Below are 23,708 nucleotides of genomic sequence, written 5' to 3' on the forward strand. Positions count from 1 at the left end.
CTAGTGTCTAAAAAATTCACTGACTTCAAGTCCAGCTTGTATTTTAACTTTATTGAGGGATGATGCATGTTTAAAGTCCTCAAAATCTTTTAGGCTGTAAGGCCAAATACCAAAGATGTCATCCAGATATCGGTAATAGGCTGTGGGCAAGAGTGGGCATTTAGCCAAAGCCCCTGACTCCCATTCAGCAATATAATTCGTAGATCATCGATGAGATGCTTGATAGACCATATCTCCGTCACGATGCTGGCGACTTTGGCTTCTGTGATAGATCGTCTCTCTGCCATGAATTTCTGCACCACACGAAAGAAGGGGCAGAAAGCAACAAGAGAAACAACAGTTAGCAAAATCACGCTGTGTGGGGGCAAGCAGACAATCATGCTGTATGGGGCCAAGCGGATAACAGCTGGCTTCTTGTTTAATACATAGGCCACTTATCCGTTCAAGCCAGGACTTCCAGCTAACACTCCACATTTGAGTTCTGGCTGGGTCCTAGCCGATCGGCGTCTGTGTCTTGCGCTCGGGAAGCAGCAACAGGAAGCAGGTAGCGAGCAGGTAGGTAGGTAGTAATATATAACAGGTGTGGAAATCACGTCATCACTCTGCTTGAGAACCAGGAAGAGAAACAACCTGACAAGGCGCAAATCCACATGATAGAGCCGCATCTGACACGCGTAATTTAAAATGGCATTTAAAAATGACGCTGCCCGCTACTACCCTGCTACACCATATCCATTGTCTCTTTGATCAATGCTTTTAAAATCAGGACACATTTGTTAAGATGAAAGAGCACATATTTCACATCACATATTGCCAAAAACTGTAGTATCATAGATAATTTCAATAGATTAAATAATTTCTGAATCATCTATGGATATCTTTCCTTAACAACACACAAAGACCTTTAGTATGTGTGAAAGTCTTTGTTCATGAAATCCCAATAAACTCAACAGCATAATCTGAGTAAAAAGCTAACATAATTTACCAAATGATCCGAGACCATCTTGGATTCAGTGCTGTTTTCATTGATGACCACTTGATTTCTAATACATAAGCTGCTTTTGCAAACTATAAATATGTGCAAAAACACTCACAGGGTCCTCACTGTCTTCCATTTCATCCTGATGATTTGGTTGTTCAAACACAAGAAAACCCTCAAGTTTTCCCATAGCACAGGGCAAAGGGTTCCACTGTGACCCTAGACATTGCATGACTTCTCCTTTATTTTCCTAGTTCACTTGTTTTGACGTGAGCAGCAGCAGGTATCAAAACCACTCCAGTAGAGACAGGAAATACAAACCGAACTGGTGCCAGAAACAATTAAATTGAACAAACATTGTAAAAAGAACAAGCATTTTATTCGCAGTAAGTGATATCACCTATATAAATGCTGTGTCTAATGAACAGCAACAATGCAACCCACATTTTTCATATAACACAAGCTAAATAAGGATGGAATATGTGATAAATTAAGGGCTATTTCATCAGAAATGTATAGTCCAGAGTCCAGTTTCTCACAAAGACAGCTCCAGAGAAAATTTCAATTATGGAAATTAGATTTTTTTTTAAATTAGACCTTGACTCTTCACAGACATTTTCAATCTGTCCTTGGCCAAAGCAGTTGTTCCCACCCACTTGAAAACTGCCACTGTTGTGCCAGTGCTGAAGCGTGCTGCTGCAACGGCCCTCAATGACTTCTGTCTGGTCGCCCTCACCCCAAAATGTTTTGAGAGGCTGGTCCTTTCACGCCTGAAATCCTGCCTGCCCTCTAGTGTTGATCCCCATCAGTGCGCCTACCACCCCAACAGGTCAACAGAGGATGCCATCACTACGGCTCTCTACTCTGCCCTGACCCATCTGGATAATAGCAATTCATATGTTAGGATACTATTCATTGACTTTAGCTTTCAATACTGTCATCCCTAACAAACTTATCTCCAAGCTCACCAACCTTGGCATCAGCACATCACTCTGCAATTGGACCCTGGACTTCCTCACTAATAGCCCACAGTCCATTAGGCTTGACACCCACACCTCCTCCACCCTCACATTGAGCACTGGTGTACCACAGGGCTGCGTGCTGAGCCCTCTCCTCTACTCCCTCTTCACCCATGACTGTGTACTTGTGTATGGCTCAAATTCCATTATCAAGTTTGCAGATGACACCATGGTGGCAGGCCTGATCAGCAACAATAATGAGACTACCTATAGGGAGGAAGTCCAGTACCTGGTGAGGTGGTGTGCTGACAACAATCTAGTTTTCAACACCGAGAAGACCAAAGAGCTCATTGTGGAATACTGGTGGACCAAGGGGAGCCATGCACATCCCCCTATTCACATCGGTGGGGCCATGGTGGAGCGTGTTTCCAGCTTCAAGTTCCTGAGTGTCCACAGAGCATCACACTCCCTCCACCGGCTTGTCGTCTTCCCACAGTGCATCCTGATGCCATCACAGCCCCAGGTAAATGGCACACACGTAAACGGCCATCCATATGATCTAAAAGAAAACAGAACTCATCGGACTAGGCGACCTTCCACTGCGCCAAGGTCCAGTTCCAATGCTCGTGTGCCCATTGTAGGTGCTTTCGATGGTGGACAGGGGTCATCGTGGGCACTCTGACTGGTCTGCGGCTATGCAACCCCATACGCAGCAGGGTGCGATGCACTGTGTGTTGTGACACATTCCTCCCGTAACCGTCATTAAAATTTTCTGTGACTTGTGCCACAGTAGACCTTCTGTCGGTTCAGGCCAGACGGGATAGCTTTTCGTTGCGCATCAATGAGCCCTGGGGGGTTTTATTCCTTTTTTGGGTTTTTCATTTCTCCCAACAGTCACTGATGGTGTCATCTGCCTTGTTGAGCCTCCTGCCACAACAGAACTCCTTGCAGTTGTAAGTACTCAATACTCCAGAGATTTTGCCAAATATAGTAGTTTAATGTATGTTGAAACAGAATGGTCTTAATCACTGGATGATGATGAAGACATGTCAGCTGCCACAGAGAGGGATTCAGAAAGACCTACAGAGGTATACATCTTAATATTATGTAAGGTGGCTACTGATGGTTCTCTCCCCATTTATTTTTTTTTTACATTCTTGTGTGGAATTTTGAGTTTGAAATGTACATTGAAGTGAAGAGAATAAATAATGAATGGAAAAACAACTTGCATATTCTTGTCATTCTTATCCTTTTGAACAGAGCATGATTGGGCATTACCAGGAGGAGGCTCAATCAACCTCCACAGCACAGATTATCACAGTGAGATGTTCAGTAAATGCGAGGTTAATTCTGCATGTAGAACTGTATTATTTAATATCATTCTTATGTTTACCCAGTTATCAGTAAGAGTTGTACAAAATGCATGTCATGAAGAAAATGGCATAAAGTGAAATAGAAATGGTGTATTTGGAGCAGCAGATTAGAAAGGCAGATCTTGAAATTGAATTACTGGAATGCCAGATAGAGGTGGGTGCATGGTCACAGGTGAATTATGTTAATTGTTAGAACAATATAAAAATACTAATTGTTGCATTTATATTTGTAGGCAATAAAGAAGATCAAATGAAATGTGAATGGTTTTCTTTATTTGACTGCTGGGGGTGGCAGTAGCTTAATCTGTGAAATGACTCAAATTATGTCTCGGACAGCTCTTCCATCCAGGACATCTGCAGGGTGGATGGGATGGTCTTCCTCAGGGTCGTTCATTTGTACAGCAGGGTGTTGCTCTCCTCTAATTGTGGCAATATTATGGAGAACAACACATGCCACAATAATGTCACATGCCCTGTCTGGGGTTACCCTGAGTTTACTTAGACACTGTTATAAAGGAAACTCCCGGTGGTAAAAAACGAAGAGCATCGCAAAGAATTTGCCCTGATCTGAGAGCAAGTCCGCGGTGTGTAATATTAGAGATGGAAGGCCGGAGAATGTTGTTCAGATAAAAGAGTGTGACAAATAACGGTAATGTTCGATTAGGTATTCATCAGGGAATGATCGCACATCTAATCGGGGTCTCAAAAGCCTCTCCTGACATAAGGCTATGCGAATGAATTCGGCTTCAACATTGATCAGGTTAACGAGGAAAGGACACCATGTCCGACAGCTGCTTCAGGCTCAGCAGGAGGGAGGAGATAGGGAGAAACTCGGTTTATTAAAGAAAACCTGCCAGCGAGCAGGTTAGGTTCAGAGTCAGTTACCATGGTAACTGACCCAGAGTTTGAGTTATCTCTCTTTCTGGAACGGAAAACCCAGAGTTTCCCCTCATCTCAGGGTTAACAAACTCAGTTTTCACCCGCTTTCTGGAATACCCCCCAGAACACCCAAACTGCATGACGTCACAGACCTGTGCCGCAAGCAAAATCAGATCCGGAAGGGATTTACAATCTGACCACACCAAACTCTGAACAAATCAAGTCACTAGCGCTTCATACATTAATACTATATTCAAAAACACAAATGAAACTCCTTAGTTACAGAGTCTGGATAAGCATAAATACTTCAGGGATGAAAGGGATAGCAATACCGCACAGGTATGAGCTTGCTTGCGTGTCTCCCAATTCGCACAGGCTTCACTGGTGAAAAACGACCCAAACACAAGTAAATGTGTGTTATTTAATGAGCCGCTTAGCCATCAGTCGCTCATTGGTCAGACAGCCATCAGTCTGTCCACGGTGGTTGCACGCATGCCATCAGATAACCACTCAGTGATTCCTGAATGCAATGCACCCAACCCAGAAGGAAACTGACAGGTAGGAGATAATCCCAACCTAAAACAGCCGCAATTACCTTAGCAGGCTTCAAAGGTATATCATAATCATTTTCGTTATGGATATGAATTTTGTAAATGCTTACTTTTAAAAAATATTCACACTCTTATTACAGTTGTACTTTGATGATTCCCAGGATAGTATCTATACATTATGTTCTCTGGGTCAACCTCTGCAGTCTGTTTTGTCACTGGAGATCCTTGTGGTCTATTCCCCCATACAAGGTTGTATGGCCCCAGTTGACACCCAGAGTGTACTGTCAACTAGGGCAGTGAACTCAAAGCGTGCTTCAGTGCACTGTTTGGACAGTAGCATTAACCTCTGGCCCCAAGACACATGTGTAGTGCAAGCTTCACTTACACGCTTCACTCTTCAAGTTTGATTAAGTTTGATTAAGTATAATAACAATAAGTATAATAACAATAATAATAATATAAGTATAATAACAATAAAAATACTGGCCTAAGCCAAGTGACGAGGTGACTATTAAACATCTGTATCCTAGATCATACAAACAAGGGGCAGCAATGTGTGAATTACTCCCCATAAAGTTACTTTGAGAATCTGATGCAGTTATTTTGGGATCTGCACCAGCCCTGAGTTCTCCATTACATGATGTTGCTGTAAGGGTTTGCAGGGAAATGACCCAGGCGCAGACAATGCGGACAGAACAAAAAGGCAGTTCTTTAATGACAAGTCCAAAAATCTCAACCAAAATCAAAGTCAAAAACACAGTCCACGTCAATAACCAAAAATTCAATGGAAAAACAGTCAACATCCAAAACAGCAGGAGCCAGAGCAGGCTAACAAACAAACAGCAGGAAGAAAACAGCAAGATGCTGAGACAATCTGGCAAGAAACAAAGAAAACAGCAGTGTATATGTAGGCAGAGAGATGATGAAGTGACAAGACACAGGTGTGTGGAACAGGCTTCAGGTGATGGGCGTGGCCGAGTAACAGGAGGGCAGGGAACCGCAGGACAAGGAAACGCAAGGACCTGTAAAAAAAAAAAAACAAAAGACACACCTACACAGACAGACAGGGAAAAAAACACACACAACAGGAAGACGTCAGGCAGAGGTCCTGACAGTTGCAGGCTGCCAGTGGAACTCCACCTGAGACATAAGTGAGCAGCTGTGTTCCAGAACAGTGTCTTTGTCATTAGTAAAACTGAATCAATCATGAGGTGGGAAGATGGACTGCAAGTTCACCTCTCAGTTTCAGTGTTGCATACCTTCAGCTGACAGGACAAAAAAGCAAAGGCGACCTTCAGTGAGGCTGAATTTAATAAGTTTCAGAACATACAGAAAGTAAAACTTGTAGTTTTAGACCCACTTTAAACACATCCTTCATGAAATGCAACACTCTCCACATCAGCACAAAAGAAGGGGGGCATAATTTCCCTAAGATCCCTGGATGGATCTGGCCGAACTCCTCTGTTCTCTTATTGAGACATGTTGGTGCCATACTTTTCTCTTCTAGACTCCATAGAGCTGTTACAATTTGTCTGCAATGAATTAATCATGGCTAAACTATATTCAGTCCAACTCTTGATTTCCTGTAACTGTGAGACAAAATTTTGTTCAATGTGAATTGCTCATAGGCTGACAAACATCCCCCTGTGAATATCTGTCACCTCCTACCATGACAATGGTCCTGGTGATCTCAGTGAGCCAGGCAATACTGAGAAGAGAAGGGAAGAGAATGTACCTTATCAATGGAGTTACTGCATATTAATCACACCATTTCTGGTCATGCAAGTGTAGCTGGTATAGCTTTAAGACTGCGGGGAAGATGGGAGAGGATAAGAGGGGAGTGAGAGCTGACACAGGTGTTGTGTTCTGTGGGTCTACCGCAAGAACTCAAGTTTGCGTTTGTGTGGAAGCTTTGCAGGCAAGGCAGTGTGAGACCCCATTCACTTGTGTGTGTGTGTGACCCTACAAGCCTGCTAGGCACAAAGCGAGCTGTGGGAGGCTGCTGGTGTGTGTTTTTTTGGAGCTTTGTAGCTTGACCAGCGCCGCTGTTTAGGTGCTGCTTCCGCAGGAGAGTGAGGGAGAGATTTTCGGGAGGACCGCCATTTCAGTCAGCCAATGTGTGTGAGAATAAATGGCTACGTGATGCGGACACCACGAAAGAAAGAAGTGGCCCACTAGCTCGCCACTGCTTTTCCCATTATAGAGGAAAATTGATAGTGCCTTTTACCTGTGCATGGCTGCTGTTTGCACGTTGATTGCAAGAGTCACGTGACTGGTGACATACTTGCATTGGAAATACAAAGCAGAATGTTAGACAAACTCAATTTCATCAGTGACATCCCCTGGAAGAGTGTTTGGACCCTGCCTTTAAAATATCTTCTAATAAATAAAAAGAGAGAGATTTCCTATAAACTTATACATAGATATTACCCTGCTAAAAATTTTATTCTTAGAATAAAAAATTACAATTACAATTACAATTTGGCATTTCGCAGACGCTTTTAAACCAAAGCGACTTACAATTAGTGCATCAAACAGGTTTAGCTGACTTCCTCATACGCAAAAGATCACAGTAGGAATGCAAATTAATTATTTACAGTACATCTACAGTATATGCTCCTGTATATCCTGCAAGAATAAAACAGAAATCTGCAAACAAAACCTGCAACATAAAGACAGGGTTAGTACAGAAGGGTTTTTTTTTTGAAACCTAACAGAAAGGTTACACAATAGGCGACAGGTGGATTCTGAAAAGGTGGGTTTTCAGGCTCCTGCGGAAGATGGCAAGTGATTCTGCAGTTCTGATTGGGTGAGGAAGGTCATTCCACCACCGCGGAACGAGGGCAGAAAAAAAGATGTGGCCGACTGGAACAGTTTCCAGGTTCCCAAAGTGAGGGGACCGCCACCTGCCCAGAGGAGGTTGAGCGGAGAGATCTAGTTGGAGTGTATGGAGTGAAGATACACTCCATACACTCCAACTCCAAAAAAAGATCTAGATGATGCATGTGCGTGGAGGGAGGGGGTGGGGGGAATCATCACAGTATACCCACTACTTCAAACTAGACTACACAACTGGGTCAGATCTACTAACATTATTACGCACCAGCTTTAAGTATAATTTTGAATTTTCCTTTAAACATGTCTTATTTGGCTTCCATGACTTCAGTCCTGAGGAAAAAGGTATATTTTACATTATCAATTTAATCTTTTTATTAGCAAAATACTTTATACATAAATGCAAGTATAATAATAGCAAGCCACTCCTCTCAACATTCCTCAATGATATAAAGGTATATAACGCAATTCAAACCTCAGCAAACCCTGAAGCTGTAAAAACTGTCCTCCTCCTGAACTCTTTTCTGTACAGTTTTTTTGTTTTGTTATCTGTTTGAATATCTGCTGTTTACTGTATCAATGTCACTTCATATGTTAACTCTCCTGGCATCTTTGTAATGTGATTCATGTTCATATATTCTGACTGTGGATGTACTGGTTGTCAAATAAAGTTTAAAAAAATGTCAGACGAACTCCACATGCAAATGAAGACCTCACGCAGCCAAATGTAGCGCTACCCCTATGTAACCTATAATGGGTAGGGCCCCGGATTCTTTACAATACTCTTACAATTACTCCAATCTTTTATAAACCTTATATTTTCTTTAGCTAATTATAAGAACATAACAACATATGATGACGAGAACAGGCCATTTGGCCCAACTAAGATCGCCATTTCTTAATTAAAGAGTATCCAAAACTGCATCAAGTCTAGACTTGAACACAGTAAGGGTCTCTGCCTCAATTACATGACCTGGCAACCTATTCCATGTATTGATAACTCTTTGTGTAAAATAATATTTCCTTATATCAGTGCGGAACTTACTCTTAACTAGTTTCCACTTATGTCCTCTTGTTTTACAGACTGAACTCACCCTAAAGAGTCTATTATAGTTAACCTTATTGATTCCTTTTATAAATTTAAATACCTCAATTAAATCACCCCTAAGCCTCCTCTTGCTTAGTCTAAATAGGTTAAGTAACTTGGGTCTTTCCTCATAGCTTTTATATTTCATGCCAGGAACTAATTTAGTTGCCCTGCTTTGAACCTTTTCTAGAGCTTCGGTATCTTTTTTATAGTGCGGTGCCCAGAACTGTACACAGTATTCCAGGTGTGGTCTGACTAAGGCATTGTATGATTTCAATATAACCTCTTTAGATTTATACTCAATACTTTTGGCTATATATCGCAGCATCCTGTTGGCCTTTTTTACTGCTACAGCACACTGCCTAGATCCTGTTAAGCTTGGGTCAACCATTAGTCCCAAGTCCTTTTCAAATTGAGCACATTCTAGTTTTTTTCCACCCATGAAGTAGTCTTGTCTAAGGTTCTTATTTCCCACATGCAAGAATTTACATTTATCTAAATTGAATGTCATCTGCCAGGTATCTGCCCACTTTTGGATGCTGTTTACGTCTTCCTGTATTACCTTAGTTGATTCTATACTGTTGGCTAGACCCCCTAGTTTTGTGTCATCTGGAAATTTTACTATTTTACTACTAACCTCTGCATCAAGATCATTTATGTATATAAGAAATAGCAAAGGCCCCAACACCGATCCCTGCGGGTCTCCACTTCGTACAGGACCCTGCTCTGATACAATTCCTCCCACAGTTACAGTCTGCTTTCTATTAGACAACCAACTTTGAACCCACTCGGTGATAGCTCCTGTAATTCCCGCAGATGTCATTTTCAATATGAGTCTCTCGTGCGGAACTTTGTCAAATGCCTTTTGAAAGTCCAAATAGATAATATCATAAGCTTGGTTTGAGTCCAGACATGCTGTAGCTTCCTCAAAGAAGTCCAGGAGGTTTGTTAAGCACGACCTCCCTCTGCAAAAACCGTGTTGGCTATCATTTAGAACACCATTTCGTTCCAGGAATAATTCCAAATTATCCCTAATGATGGATTCCAGTATTTTGCATGCTATTCAAGTTAAGATGACAGGCCTATAATTTCCTGGTTCAGTCCGTCTCCTTTCTTGTAGATAGGTACTACACTGCCATGTTTCCAGTCATCTGGTATTTCTCCAGTTTTAAGGGATTGCTTAAAAATAACTGTCAGAGGCACCTCTGCTAGTTCTCTGAGAACTCTTGGATATATTCCATCAGGGCCTGCTGCCTTATTTAGCTAATTATCACAACTTGGGCTTCCTTTATGCTACCCCAAACAATATAGTTGACTTCACCTTAGTAAAATGTTACCTTTAAATAAGTACCCTTTTAACATTACCTTTCTGTTACATTAGGGAAAACTACATCAAGGATTAATTTCACAAAATTAATATTCAAAATAACTATTCACTCAGAATATGAATAAACACCACAGGGGACAAGGTATGCTTATATATCATTTACTTAAAAAAAGTATCAAGCAGTGTGCGACAGTGTAGCATAGTGGTTAAGGAGCAGGACTTGGTTGCCGGTTCGATCCCCGCTGGGACACTGCTGCTGTACCCTTGGGCAAGGTACTTAACTCAGTAACTTACTCAGTAAATATCCAGCTGTATAAATGGATGACATTGTAAAGAACTGTAACCTATGTAAGTCGCTTTGGATAAAAGCGTCTGCTAAATGAATAAATGTAAAATATAATTTCCCAATTCTTATTCTCTATTTTTAGTATCTTTCTTGTAGTCAACTAAGAAGTTGGATGTAAACATAAACGCAGTTCTCACGCTACAGCAACGTATAGCAACATATATAAATACGAATTTGTATGCGAATATTAAGTTTGCGCTTTTAATATACCGAATACCGAATATACCAAGAAACAGTTAACAGCACAACAAACCGTGGGCCCACACACAAACACCTGCGCTACCTAGCTAGCTCGCTAATAGCTAGCGATCTATCAGACAGATAAAAGAAAATAATAAACAAAAACGTTGCAGGCCTGATCGGTGCTTGTGTTCGGTGTGACCCAAAACTATATGGCCGCTTCTCTCTTCAGGAGAAAATAAAACAAAACTCAGTACCTCTGTGTTCCGTCGGCTTCAGCTACTCACACACACCACCATGGAAATCCGGCAGCAGCGGTCTTGGAGCCGTAACGGTTTCCACCTCGCGCGTTGCCTCCACATCAATTCAGCTGTGCTGGAGGGACTTGGAGCGCCTCTGTAGCTCAGAACGCTATCCGGATTCAGGTTGTATTTACAGTCCAGTTCCAGCTCTTCAGGGTCTAGCTGTGATAACTAAACTAGAGCTAAAAAGTCCGTTCACTTTGCTAATGAAGGGCTATACACAGACTAAAAAAAAACTAGCTTAAGCGTGCATGTACGCTACCGTAACAAAATGTCGAGCAGATATCTTGTCCGCAGCATCTTACAACACACGAATTACCATACACAGATTTTTGTTTGAGTGTCAAGGGCATTAACAATTAACAGAAACTGCACTTTAGCCTGAGTTTACTACTTTTTTAATGCAATACTGGGGAGATAAACCGTTTTAGTCTCTCCCGCACTAATTCCTTCTTTTCTCCCTCTCCTTTTCCCCCCTTGACCTCTCGCTGGATCAACCAATGTTGATGCATGATCGCGGACATCAACCAACGGAATTCAGGTAAATGAAATTACATCATCTCTTTCTCTCTCTTCAGTATACAGACATTAACTGCGGCATTAGACCTTACAAATAAACGAACAAGCTTAAACATATGCTCTATTAACATAATAAACAATAACCAACATTTAGATATTTACTCATTTTATCTGGGCTACACAAATAATAGAAAATACTCATTGTCACTGCTTGTTTTTGTATTTGAGTGTAAATATGATATCAACTGGACAGTATCAAGAAAGCGGACAAACCGGAGCGTCCTCGGTGACTGCGCCTTTGGACGGAGCTGCAACGTGCAATGTAGTACCCACATAGAGACGCGCGATGGAGCACTCCCTTCAATAGCTGGAAAACAGCAGTATTTTAGTTTATAACTAACGTAATTTCTCTGATCACCAGAGGGCAGCGTAAAATAGCACATGACCGACGTCAATGCCAACATTCTGTTTCCATGTTTGAATACCGCAGGTTTCGGTGTAGCAGGAGCTAGTTGGCTGTGGATGCGGATCTTACGTTCCCTTCATTCAAACGACTGCAACTATAGCTGTCTAGCCATATAGCTGTTTATTTCTCACCGCTGTCGGACTATACGGCCCTGCGTACATGCATGCTGTTAACCTGGTGCAATTCGAAGTAACCTTGTAAAATGTGACGGTAGGTAAAATAAATGTTAAAGTTGTAGCTAGCTTGCTAAATAGAGCTTCAACAAGTAGCAGCATATACTCCGCCGACCTTTTTAGTTGGGTAGTTCGCTAGTTCCTTGCATATCATTTTGTATTGTATTGTATTGTATTGTATCTTGTAGTGAACAAGCTATTTGTCTGGAAATCCATCTATAGTCAGCAGTTGTATAGATAGCTAAGTATCATTAGCGTTACTATACTTCGGCTAGCTGTAGCTAAAGGTTGGCTCAGTTGCAACATGGCTACACGTAGCTGCAGAACGTTAGGCCCCAACAGAATTACGGTATCAAATCTTTCCCGATCAGCGTTCCTTTCTAATTTACTTTGATGCATAGTGAGTTTGGAAATACTTTAAACGACACTATCGACGAAGTTATTTTAAGTAGCTAGAATTATCTGCCTCGGTGAGAAAGTCTGCTAGCTAGCCGAATGTTTTATTGCGATCCTTCAGTCAGCTATAGCTATAGGTCGCTAATAAGATAATGATAACTTTGCGTGCATTAGAAACAGGCAGTATATATTCAGCTACGGTTAAATAAATATGGGGTTCCTATTAAATAAGTGTAACGTTTGCTTGTGGGTTTGATGCTATGGAACGAATTTCACCACTTTAGCTTGGCTCACATCATCCATTCAAACAGCTATCCTTATGGCCATACAGCTAGCATAGCTGTATGGCCATGAGGATATTCAAACTTGGCAACTTTAATTGGGTAGGCACTATAACGTGGCTTATCTAATCAGCTAATGTTGTCAATGTGATCAAAGTTAAGATCGATGGACTAGCCAGTTGACAAACCAAGAAATTGGATCGGAAAAGTTAGGAACCGGTGTTGTGCTTCGGTGTGTGTAGCGTTGTTTACCTATTCTCTGCATTATGTAGCTTCGTAGTTGGTTTAGCATCGAGTGTGCGTCACTTGCGGGTAGCTTTAGGTATGTAGCTAATGTAAGGTACACGCAGCTTCCCTTACAGCTTTTCCACAGGTTCCGAACTTCCGAGTGGCTTTTCAAAAGTAAACGATTGAAATCCACACTCAATCACCACGTCTTTTTGTCCAGCAAGCTCCCGCGTTTATTAAAAAAAAAGATGTCGGTTTACAAAAAAAATGTACGCAATGCGATTTTCACTCTTGTAGCCTGCTGTGTAAACGCAGACAGCAGTTTTAGCAAAGGCGCAAACAGTACTTGTGATAGGAATTGCGCACATACATCGTTTTAAGAAAAAAAGTAGGTGCACCATTGTAAATTGTCCGACTGTGTTTTTATGCTGCTTAGCTAGCTATGCCGATACCCCTCTTTGCCTGTTATTGTTTGTAAGAGAGGGTTTGGGCAACGGTACTGTTGTTGTTACTGTTGGTCATTGGTACCTTTGGTCATGTAGGCAGATGTGTTGTGGACATGCATCCTGGAGCATTTTCCTCATCCTGGCTGACGCCCAAGAACAGCAGGGGCCAGCATGTCCGTTGTTCACGGCATGTAACGCTGTGTCATGAGTTTAAAAAGTCACATGCAGTCAATCTCTGCCTGCTTCAGGGTCTCCTCCTGCTATGGCCTCAGGAGGCAGTGTGGTTGAAGAGAGAGAAGTACATAGTCTCCTGCAGGTGCCCCCCAGTGAAGTGCTCAAACACACAATACACTCTACAGCCAAGAAGAACATGAAGGAGGTAAGCTGACCTAAGGAGGGAAATGCTTTCGGGCCTGGACGCACTTGTCAATAAATTAAACATGGATGGGTCTTATTTAGGAAAGATAGGGAAGATGTTTAGGAAATTGAGTGTTGCATTGCTGGGAATTGGACATTACTAGGCAAATATGTCCACCTGGGTCAAAGAGGGTGTCTCGCTGTGGCCTTCTTTTATTACCTTTTTTCTCCATTCTAGGTGGATATTTTTAAAAAGGAGGAAATAAATAAAAAAAGGTGAGTCTCCCTGAGCAGCGGCCAACCTCACTGCCATGCCAGTTGCCATGATATTTAAATCAGCAGAGAGAGGAATGAGTGACCGGGTTTCACAAATCGATTTGTACAAGCAAGCCACAGAACAGTACCCCAGCACCATTCCCTCATCCTAACGGGTGACATGAGAGTTGAGTTGTGCTGCTGGGCCCTGTCCATAACATCTCCTCTGACCTGCAGGTCCCCTTTCGACCATTCAGCACCGAGTTACAGCAAAGCAAAGCGAGTGTTGTCGTGCAAGAGGAGGACGAGCAACAGTAGCTGGTGGAGGTCGGTCGCGGCTGGCAGGAGTTGTGACATGGCCAACAAGGAGAACGAGCTGGACTGTGCTGAGGATGTGGAGGACAGCTGCTATGGTGAGCCCTGTCGCATCCACCTGAACTCCAAGATGGATGCCGTGGGGTCACGGTACAGCGAGTACTTTGCAGAGGTGAGGGCCCAGTGTGGGTGACAGATGGGGATGTTCTTTAGCTATCGGAAAAAGATAAAATAGACATCAGTGTTCCTTCTGATTGGACTTTATTTTTCTGTTATTTTCCTGACTCGTGACGCCTTTGTGTCTGAACAGCTGTCAAAGGACCATGATGCAATGACCCATGTACTTTTTGGAAGGAATCTCAGGCTGAATGTAGCTTTGACTCTTTGGCGAAGAAATGCAAGTGAATTAGTCGCATACCTGATCAGGTACAAAGTAAGCTTTCAGACTGAGTCAGTTTTTTGGAAAGGTACAGATTGTTGAGTTCAAACTGTCCCGTTTTGTTTCTTCTGTAGAATTCAAGACACTGGTGTACTTGTTGACTGCTTGCCTGTTATTACAAAAAGGTGTGTATATGTTCAAAAATGACATTTTCCACCAAACATTCAAAGTTCCTTCTGTAATCCTATGTCTCCTCTTTCATAGTCTTCAAGACGACATGTCTCAGATATCTATTGGCTGTTGCGTCGACCTCCTACCACTAGTAAAAATCATTCTTGTCAGTAAATATGAAGAGTAAGTTGACAAGAAATATTGGCTTCGTCATACGACTGGTATAGCATTTTGCAGCCCCTGTGTGTTTTCACCTAAACAAACCCAAATGTTACGTCTTTCAGATACCTTGTAGTCGGTTTACACTGGGTTCAGTCCGTCATTAAAAAATGGTGGCCAGAACTGTCTGCAAATGGCAGGGGAGACGGCTATTCAGACTACCGGTATGTCAAGGATGGATATTTTTCTGTAGTGTGGAAAAAGCATTAGGTTTTTTTGTGTTGTATGCATGCATGTCATGAACCAGCAATGTTGTTCATGTCACACGATTTTTTTTTTTTTTACTGCAGGAATGTTCAAGTCATGAAACAACAGCTGCAGGACTTGTGGCAACAGGGAAGTCAGCTGAGTTTAGTTCCAGGAACTACAGGTGAAATAGCAAAGGTAATCTGCTCAATCCAACGTTGGTTCGCCAGGGACTGGATGCTAAAGGTGTCTTGTTTATCATTGATGCTACTGAAGTAGCATTTTTCCACTAAACATACAGTGTATAAGTAATACCACCTGTATGCTCATGGTGTGTCTCTCTTGTTGTAGGCTATAGAGTTGTGTTTATCACAGCTGCAGTGAAGTCTGCTTGTTTCACACTGGGGATTTGACTACTCCGAGCACTTGACAGTTGAAAGAACTGCTTTCCAGCTCCAGCTAGCACTGGGGCGCGATGAACTGAAACTGACCAAGGCTGCAGATGCACAGAATAATCACTGGGCAGATGAAAGGAGGGAAACTGCAGCCTTTATTTAAGAATGAAGGCAGTAATTGGGGGGGGGGGGGGGGGTGGGGGGGGGCGCTCCATGAACCACAGTGACTACTTCACATTGAAGTGGTCTGTGTGCTTAAAGGGCGCACGTTTGACTCCATGAGGTTCAAGGGATTGTCTAATTCCAGACCACTCAATTATGTGCCAGTCATAGTGTGCTATAGCGTTGTTCTGCTATGAGGTGTGCATTTGTACAGATAAATGTACGCAATGACCCTTGGTACCCCTCCCACTATCCAGAATCAAGAACTTGAATTGCAGTATTTTAGAACATTTAATTTGCCTGGACATGAATAAAACATTTGCCTGTAAAAATGTATATTCCTTGAATTGCTTTTAATCAACTATTAAATAAATTTTCTTAGTTTGTCTCATGGTTAATTCTGTTACACCAGTCATGAAGGGACCAAAACCCAGGTGATAAATGTTCTGTACTGTTCAGATTTCCTTTGTAAAAGAATTTTTTTAAATTAAGAGACTTCCTGGTGTAAGGAAGTTTTGCAGTTGTCCTGGAGGAGCAAATTCATGCAAAGGTTTTAACATTGTTCAGGTTGTAGAAGAGGGAAAGAATACACATAATTGCCAGTGCAAAGGCATACATGGACTGAACATAAAGGGTTATCTGTGACCATGTAACAAATTGTGATGCTCTGCTCTATGATCAAGCTATAAATAAATGTGCACATAGCATGGGAGTGTACCAATTCAGACTGTATTCCTAACTGTACGTGAATGTAATTGTAATGGTGATCAGACCTGCAAAAAGTGTGAGGAAATGACACAACTACTGAAAATATAAATGCATTGTGTCCTTACAGGGTGGCTTAAATGATCTATAGAGCTACATTTTTGAGGTCATCTAGGTACATGCCTTGCCCAATGGTACCTGAACTGTGCTCCAACTGGGAATTGAATTTGTGACCTTTGGGTGACAAGGCCTGAACCTTACCACTATGCAGCACAGTAAACGACTCAGGTTACCCGATGGTTCCCTGCCGCTCCATTGTAGCTCATATTTATCTGTTGGTTAACTGAATTAAACGGCTCTAAAATTTGACTGGACATCCAGGAATGGTACCATTTATGTTTAGAAAATGTGCTATCTCTAAATCTCGTTGATAGATTAATGCACGACAAAACGTTGGCTTTTGGCTGCCACAATCAGCTGTTATTTTTCGCCAGTCGCGCCCTAAAAAGTTCTTAGTCTATCGGTTACTGTTTACATACGGAATGGTTCCTATCCGGGTTTGTCAATAAAGTTTTTTCCTGCATAGGTCATGTGACGTCATCTATTTTAAGAAGAAGCGGCCTGAATGGCGGAACTGTACAATCAACTTAGTATTAAGTCGAATATTAAGTAAAATAGCTTTGTGTAGCCGTTGTTCTACACCGAAATTCAGGATCCCGAAAGACCGTTTTATCAGAATGTTGTCACAAGGGAGGATCTCAGAAGTATGGTGTGTGTTACCAGCTTTGTTTGCGGTGTCTGTGTGTTTCAGTGATACGGAGGCTGGGCCGGGACCTGCCGCTATACAGTTGAATGGTGACCGTTTTAAAATCGAAGGCCGTGCGATCGTGCCCAATATGAAAGCACAAGACTGGATTTCTACAGCTCGTGTTTTAGTGGAAGGAGAAGAGCACGTAGGATTTTTAAGGTTAGTACAGTATGAAAGAAATTACTTAATAGCGAGCATGTACGCTAGAAAACAGTTACTGCAGTATCAATCTAACAAATGTTAGCAAGCTTCGTTTGAATAAAGCAGATGTAACTGTAGCCAGCAAGTGTCGAAAAGACACGTTTTTATGTTCGGACTTTTTGTGCAGTTTGTGGCGCCAGCCAAAATAAAGCAGATGCTGCTTTTACTTACATTTGGTGATGCAGCTAAGTTCACTGATAACATTAGCTACGCACTGCATTGATTGCAAAGCTGTCTTGGAGCTTATTTGTACGAAGCGCACAACCAGTTACACCTTGAAATCGCTTTATTTACTCGACAGAAGGGATGGTAGTTTTGCCGTGAATGATGTTCCCCCGGGATCATATGTGGTGGAAATCGTATCACCAGCGTTTAGATTTGAACCTGTTCGCGTGGACATCGCGTCTAAAGGGAAAGTGAGGTACGTTGCAGAGGCAGGATACCAGCAGAATTAGTGAGCTGTGACAATAGAGTATTTATAGTAGGTGTAGCTGTTGTGATGCATAGTAAATGTAGGCATGTCATTCCTCCATCCTGCATTCTCAATGTTAATCTTGTGAGTTTGTGCATTGGAGTGTCAGCGAGGCCGCGTATTGTCTCATCTGGCTTACAGGGCCCGTGCAGTGAAGTACATGAAGTCGTCAGAGGTGATCCGGCAGCCGTACCCACTGCAGATGAGGTCGTGCGGCCCTCGCTCTTACTTTGTAAAGAGGGAGACCTGGGGCTGGACTGATTTCTTCATGAACCCTATGGTAGGTGGAGTCGGGGAATGGAGAACGATCCAGCCCTGTCATGCCTCACATGATCTACTGGAAGCATTCTATGTGCAGTCAGCATTAAGTTGAACTGAGCCTTTTGTAACAGTCAGGAAAATTTATATAAATGATCATCCTGTAGATGAATAATGTATTGCAAAATTTCGCTTTTGTACCTAGATTAAATGTTAATGCATGACTGAAGTATGAAGTATGCTTGTGAATTTTTGTGTTTACCCAGGCTGCTTGACTTTTTTTTCTTTTCATCCCTACATGCTACAGACACAATCCTGTTTTCATAGTCAACCAAATTTAGTGTTCCAAAACTTGAGTTGTATTTCAAAGTTTGTTGACAGTGTATATATGTTCATTAGTTAATTTATAGAGTATGAGTATTTCAATCAGCTAAATCTCAACGATTGTTTTAGCCACAAGTGTGATTTTTTTTACATGCATCCTTCCTCTATAGTAAGATCCTTCATAGGAATTTCACACTGATATTATATGGACTGAATGGTGACTAGAGTCACTGGTTTAACGTCACTGTGGGTTGTGAAGACATTTTTCCCCTGAGGATGACACAGAGCTAGACATGCTATGTTTATAACAGTGTGCCTGCCTGTTTGTGTATACGTGCTTGGAAAGCAGATGAAGAGTGGAAAATGAGCTGGGAACGTTATCTACCTCCATTCAGCCTGAGGAGCTCTGCAGAAGTCAGTTGTTAGTGGATATTCTAGGGAAGATTAAGATGAAGCTGAAAGATGCAGACTGATGTCTCATTTTGCACAGAAGGACTTTGTATGTCCTTACTTATTCATTCTCTGCCTAGGTTATGATGATGGTACTTCCCTTGCTGATTATTGTCCTCCTGCCAAAAGTCATCAACACTAACGACCCCGAGATGAGAAAGGTATGTGTAAAGTTCAGGTATACTTCCTGTTCATTTATCAAATATAGAGTAACCATAGCACACCATGTCATCTGCTGACAGTGACCGAAATTCCACAGTGGCGAAACAAAATATGGTCAGTGTGGTAGTGCCCATCATCCACCTTCCAATCACTTTGGCGATCCAATTGTTGATTACTTCACTGTGGTGCGCTGTGTGATTACTGCAAATATTAGCCATTAGGTCCGTGCAAGTGTGTCAGACAATTCAAGTTCAAAGTTTTATTTGTCACATGCTAAGGTACAATGTACAGTGCTGTGAAATGATGGTCAGCAGCAGGGCAGACTGTGCAAAGCTCACAACAGAAAAATAATTTACACGCAACTCAACAATTACACACAATAGAAAAAAATATAAAGATAAAAATATAAAAGGAAGATGTACATTTACATTTATTTATTTAGCAGACGCTTTTATCCAAAGCGACAAACGAAAGTGCATACAGCAAGTATAGCGACAGTACGGGGACAGGATGTGTACGGTTCCACAATGAGACAGTAGTTCTCAGCTGAGAGCAAGGTCTGTTTGAGGACACAGTACTATCTGGTTTGTACAGCTACAGTGTATAGGGCAACTAATAAGATACACTTTCAAATTTCAAACAGCAACTTCAACAACTTCAAACAGCGCAATGAGTGTCAGAGTAAAGGCGGTGACAAGAAAACAATTCAAAAAGCACACAGCAGTTTACAACAGCACTGATGGGGGGGGGGGCAGCAATTGTGTGATGGGTCAGTCCAGGCAGAGTCTGAAGAGATGCGTCTTCAGACCCCCGTCTGAAGGAAAGGTGTGATGGAGCTGTCCGTAGCAGGACAGGGAGTTCGTTCCACCACTGGGGAGCAATGTAGGTGAAACACCGTTGCCTAGCAGAACGAGTACCTCCTGCCTTGACCGTGCAAGGCGAGGGAGAACTGTGGCCTGGATAAGGAGCTGCATCGCGTATGTTGTCAGGAACGGACGAATCTTCCTGATGTTTTGGAGGAGGAATCGGCAGGCCCGTGACGTGCGAGCAATGTACTCCTTGAAGTCCAGGTTGCTGTCGAGGATGGCGCCCAAGCTCTCTGCTGACTGAGAGCATGGTATTGTGGTGCCATCAACGGTGATGGAGAGGTCATGCAGGGGGGAAGGGCCAGCTGTTCTGTTTTTCTGAGGTTCAGCTTCAGATGGTGGGATGACATCCATTTGGAGATGTCAGCCAGGCATGCAGAGATTCTTTCGTTGACCTGGGGGATAGAGGGAGGGAAAGAGAAAAAGAGGATGTAACAGTGATAGGCGAAGCCATGTGATTTGATAACTGAGCCAAGAGATATAAATTGAGAAGAGTAGGGGTCCCAGTACTGAACCCTGTGGAACTCCTGTAGTGAGGGGGGTGGGTGCAGAGGTGGAGCCTTTCCAGTAGATCTGGGAGGATCTACCAGTCAGGTAGGACTTGAACCAGGAGAGGGCAGTTCCAGAGATGCCCATCTCAGACAGCTTTGATATTAGTGTCTGGTGGTTGACTGTGTCGAAAGCGAGAGAAACGCCACCTTTATAGTCCAATATTGTCCGTAGTCCTTGCCACATACGTCGGGTGTCAGAAAGTTGGAATTGTGACTCCACTTTGTTCCTGTACCGTCGCTTTGCGTCTTTCACAGCCCTCCTCAGTTTGTATGATGCCGCTTTGTAGTCGTCTATGTTCCCAATCAGAAGACCGTTGTTAAAGGCAGCAGTGCATGTATTCAGTGCTTCGCGTATGGATTTGTCTACCCGTGGTTTTTGGTTAGGAAAGGTCCTAACTTTCAATCTAGGGACTACATCGTCCACCAGCTTGGCGATGAAGCACGTCACTACTTCCGCGTACTTGTTGACGTCGTCGGAGGCGGAATGGAACATGTCTACATCCGCCAGCGCGTCTTGTAACATGTCATCTGATTGGGCAGTCCAGCGCCTGACCTCTCTCATCACCGGAGCCTCCTGTACCAGTCTTGTGGGATGTAAGATATGTTGGTGGAGATTCGGCGTGATGCATTTTAAGTTTGCTTTGTTAAAGTCACCGGCCACTATGAGGGCTGCATCTAGGTGTGTAGCAAGGTGACTGTTAAGCACATCATGAAGGTCTGATAGTGCTATATCCATATCAGCTTGGGGTGGTAGGTAAACAGCTGTTGCAATCACTGAGGTGAACTCCCGGGGAAGGTCAAATGGGCGACACTTTATGGTTAAATGTTCCAGATGGGGCGAACAGGAGCGTGAGGTGACTGGGATTCCATTCCTGGGATCACACCAGTTGTTGTTGGTCATGAAACAGGTCCTTGGATTTACTAGACTCTGCTGTCCTGTCCATACGCGAAATGGTGTAGGATTCCGTCGGCTATATGGTTTTGTCAGGTACCAAGGGGGTCAGCCATGTTTCAGTGAAGCAGAGGATATTGCAGTCCCTTATGTCCCTTTGGAATTGAATACGGGCCCTGATGTTGTCCAGCTTGTTTTCCAGAGACTGTACATTTGCAAGCAGGATACTGGGCAGAGGAGGGCGTAGTGCGCGCAACCTCAGTCTGTTCCGAATTCCTCCTCGCTTCCCCCTGTGTCTTTTCCTACGCTTCCTCGGAGACGCGCCTCCATTGTTCCTGGAGATCTCCTCCAGCCACGTAGGGGTATCCAAACTTTGAATTGCCAGGTGGGTAAAACTTAATCCAATGTTAAGAAGGGTATCCCGATCGTAACTAATCATTGCTGCTAAAAAAGGCGCATAAGAAATCGCGAAAACTATGAAAAAAAATCAAGTAAATGCACAGTCGGACTGGAGCTGCCACAATGGCGACCAAACACGGCGGCCCCATCTTGGTGGAAATTTTTTTTCTTTTTTTCCCCCAATTCAATTTGTCTCATATCAGAACTCCTGTGAGGGTGTAGGTGAGACCAGCCTCATTGGTGATTTAAAACAACATGGAAGAGGGCAGGGGCGGCAGGGGATTAAAGACACAGCACCCTGTAATAGCACAGTATTTGTGTGCTGGCAGGTCCAGTAGTCCAGTCCAGCGGAGTAATAGTGTAGTCACACCAACAGAGGACACTCTCTGCTAGATTCTGTAGATTCAGTCAACATTTATCTTTACATAAAATTTGTCAGAATTTTCTTTTCTTGTGAATTTTTGTGATTGTTGAGTTTACAAAATGGTATTTATGAAGAAAAAAAGTAAGTCATGTAAAGTTCTGCAGGCATATTGATTATTAGTACTGAGAATTAGTTTCATTTAACCTTTGTAAATTTTTCTGGGAGTTTAAAATTACTGACATAACTAGAAATGTAATTTTATGCTGTGAGTTTAACTATAGTTGCACTATGTTTTACCAAAAAGCATAGGGGCTGTTTTGGGAGCCGTTTACAGATCCTGATGGTGGTTATCTGAAGGCTGCTGCTGGTGATCAGCCATGTTCAGCCAAGTCAGTGGAGCAGCAGAGCATGAATTGCTTGCCTTTGCCTGTTTGCCTTGAGATGGAAAGTCTGTGAAGCACTTGTTCCTGGTCTTTGCAGGAGATGGAGCAGTCTATGAACATGCTGAACCCGAACCATGAGCTGCCAGATGTGTCAGAGTTCATGACCAAACTCTTCTCCAAGAGCTCAGGAAAGTCTGGGGGGGAGCGGGAAGGGCAGCAAGGCTGGCCTGCTGAAGCGAAGGTAGTGTCTGACTGATGATGGGTCGCTGCTTTCTGGGGGGTTCCCAGTCGCAGTGGGCCTTGCCATATGTTTTATAGCTCATTTCAAAAGTTTCTACCTGCCTGTTTTTTTCTTCATCCTCTGCTAGAATACTCAGGTTAAATAGAGGAAAAGCAGAAAAGGCTGGGAAAAAAAACTTTTTTGCATCACCACTTCAAATCTGAAGCATTGTGATTGGCTGGATTTTGTTTTTATGTCCAATCTAATTTGTCCATCACGTTGGAGACTGGCAAAAATGATCAAGCCATAGGGCTGCTACTGTACAGTTCCTTCATTATATAATAATGTACTTCGTCAAAGTTTTTTGAGCTGGAGGATATAATTTAGTAATGGGTTTGTGACTCATGTGGTAGCAGTTGATGTGTATTTTTTTAATGCAGTCTGGAATTGATTGGACTTTATTAACAGTAGACCAACTTGAATAAGAGATGTTTATTATTAAAATATTCTCTGATAGTTGCTTGAATAAGAATATAACTGAAACTATAAAGCATATGTAATTTATTATGTAAAGTTAAAGTATTCATGAAAGAATTAAAATGTGATTTTAAACCTCTCCACTGCCTCTTTCTTTACTTTGTGCTGAGATTGTTATAAAAGCTGCTCTGAACCTCTTCCGTGTTGAAATAAATGGAAGAAGTGAAGAAATGTATTTTCCTTCAATTTCGTGATAAAATTAAGCACAAACATTCTGTGCTTGAAATTGACAGCAGGTTGAAGAAAACTCTTATTTCAGCATACATCCTTCGTTTGGTGTTTTGTAGAATGTGGTAATAATTTCAATACAGCATTCCCCCCCCATTATTATTTTAGAAATAAAAAAAAAC

General features: G+C 42.5%; 2 protein-coding genes across 2 annotated transcripts; both read left to right on the forward strand.

The window, feature by feature from the left end:
• The first annotated feature begins 11,418 nt into the window (after positions 1-11,418).
• On the forward strand, positions 11,419-15,771 carry LOC118791899 (KATNB1-like protein 1). The gene is made up of 10 exons (XM_036549408.1): positions 11,419-12,013; positions 13,576-13,706; positions 13,923-13,960; positions 14,177-14,426; positions 14,565-14,680; positions 14,768-14,818; positions 14,898-14,987; positions 15,089-15,187; positions 15,314-15,407; positions 15,561-15,771. The coding sequence occupies exons 2-10, from the start codon at positions 13,590-13,592 to the stop codon at positions 15,591-15,593; spliced, it is 888 nt and encodes a 295-aa protein (XP_036405301.1). The 5' UTR covers positions 11,419-12,013; positions 13,576-13,589; the 3' UTR covers positions 15,594-15,771.
• Positions 15,772-17,096: 1,325 nt separating this feature from the next.
• Positions 17,097-23,283, forward strand: LOC118791898 (ER membrane protein complex subunit 7-like). Its single transcript, XM_036549407.1, is given in 6 exon segments — positions 17,097-17,438; positions 17,782-17,901; positions 18,094-18,232; positions 19,065-19,145; positions 22,699-22,796; positions 22,798-23,283. Coding segments are annotated over 6 exon segments (717 nt in total). The 5' UTR covers positions 17,097-17,208; the 3' UTR covers positions 22,847-23,283.
• Positions 23,284-23,708: the final 425 nt, after the last annotated feature.

The sequence above is a fragment of the Megalops cyprinoides genome, chromosome 17 (genome assembly GCF_013368585.1).
Source record: "Megalops cyprinoides isolate fMegCyp1 chromosome 17, fMegCyp1.pri, whole genome shotgun sequence".
In the NCBI taxonomy this organism is placed as follows: Eukaryota; Metazoa; Chordata; class Actinopteri; order Elopiformes; family Megalopidae; genus Megalops; species Megalops cyprinoides.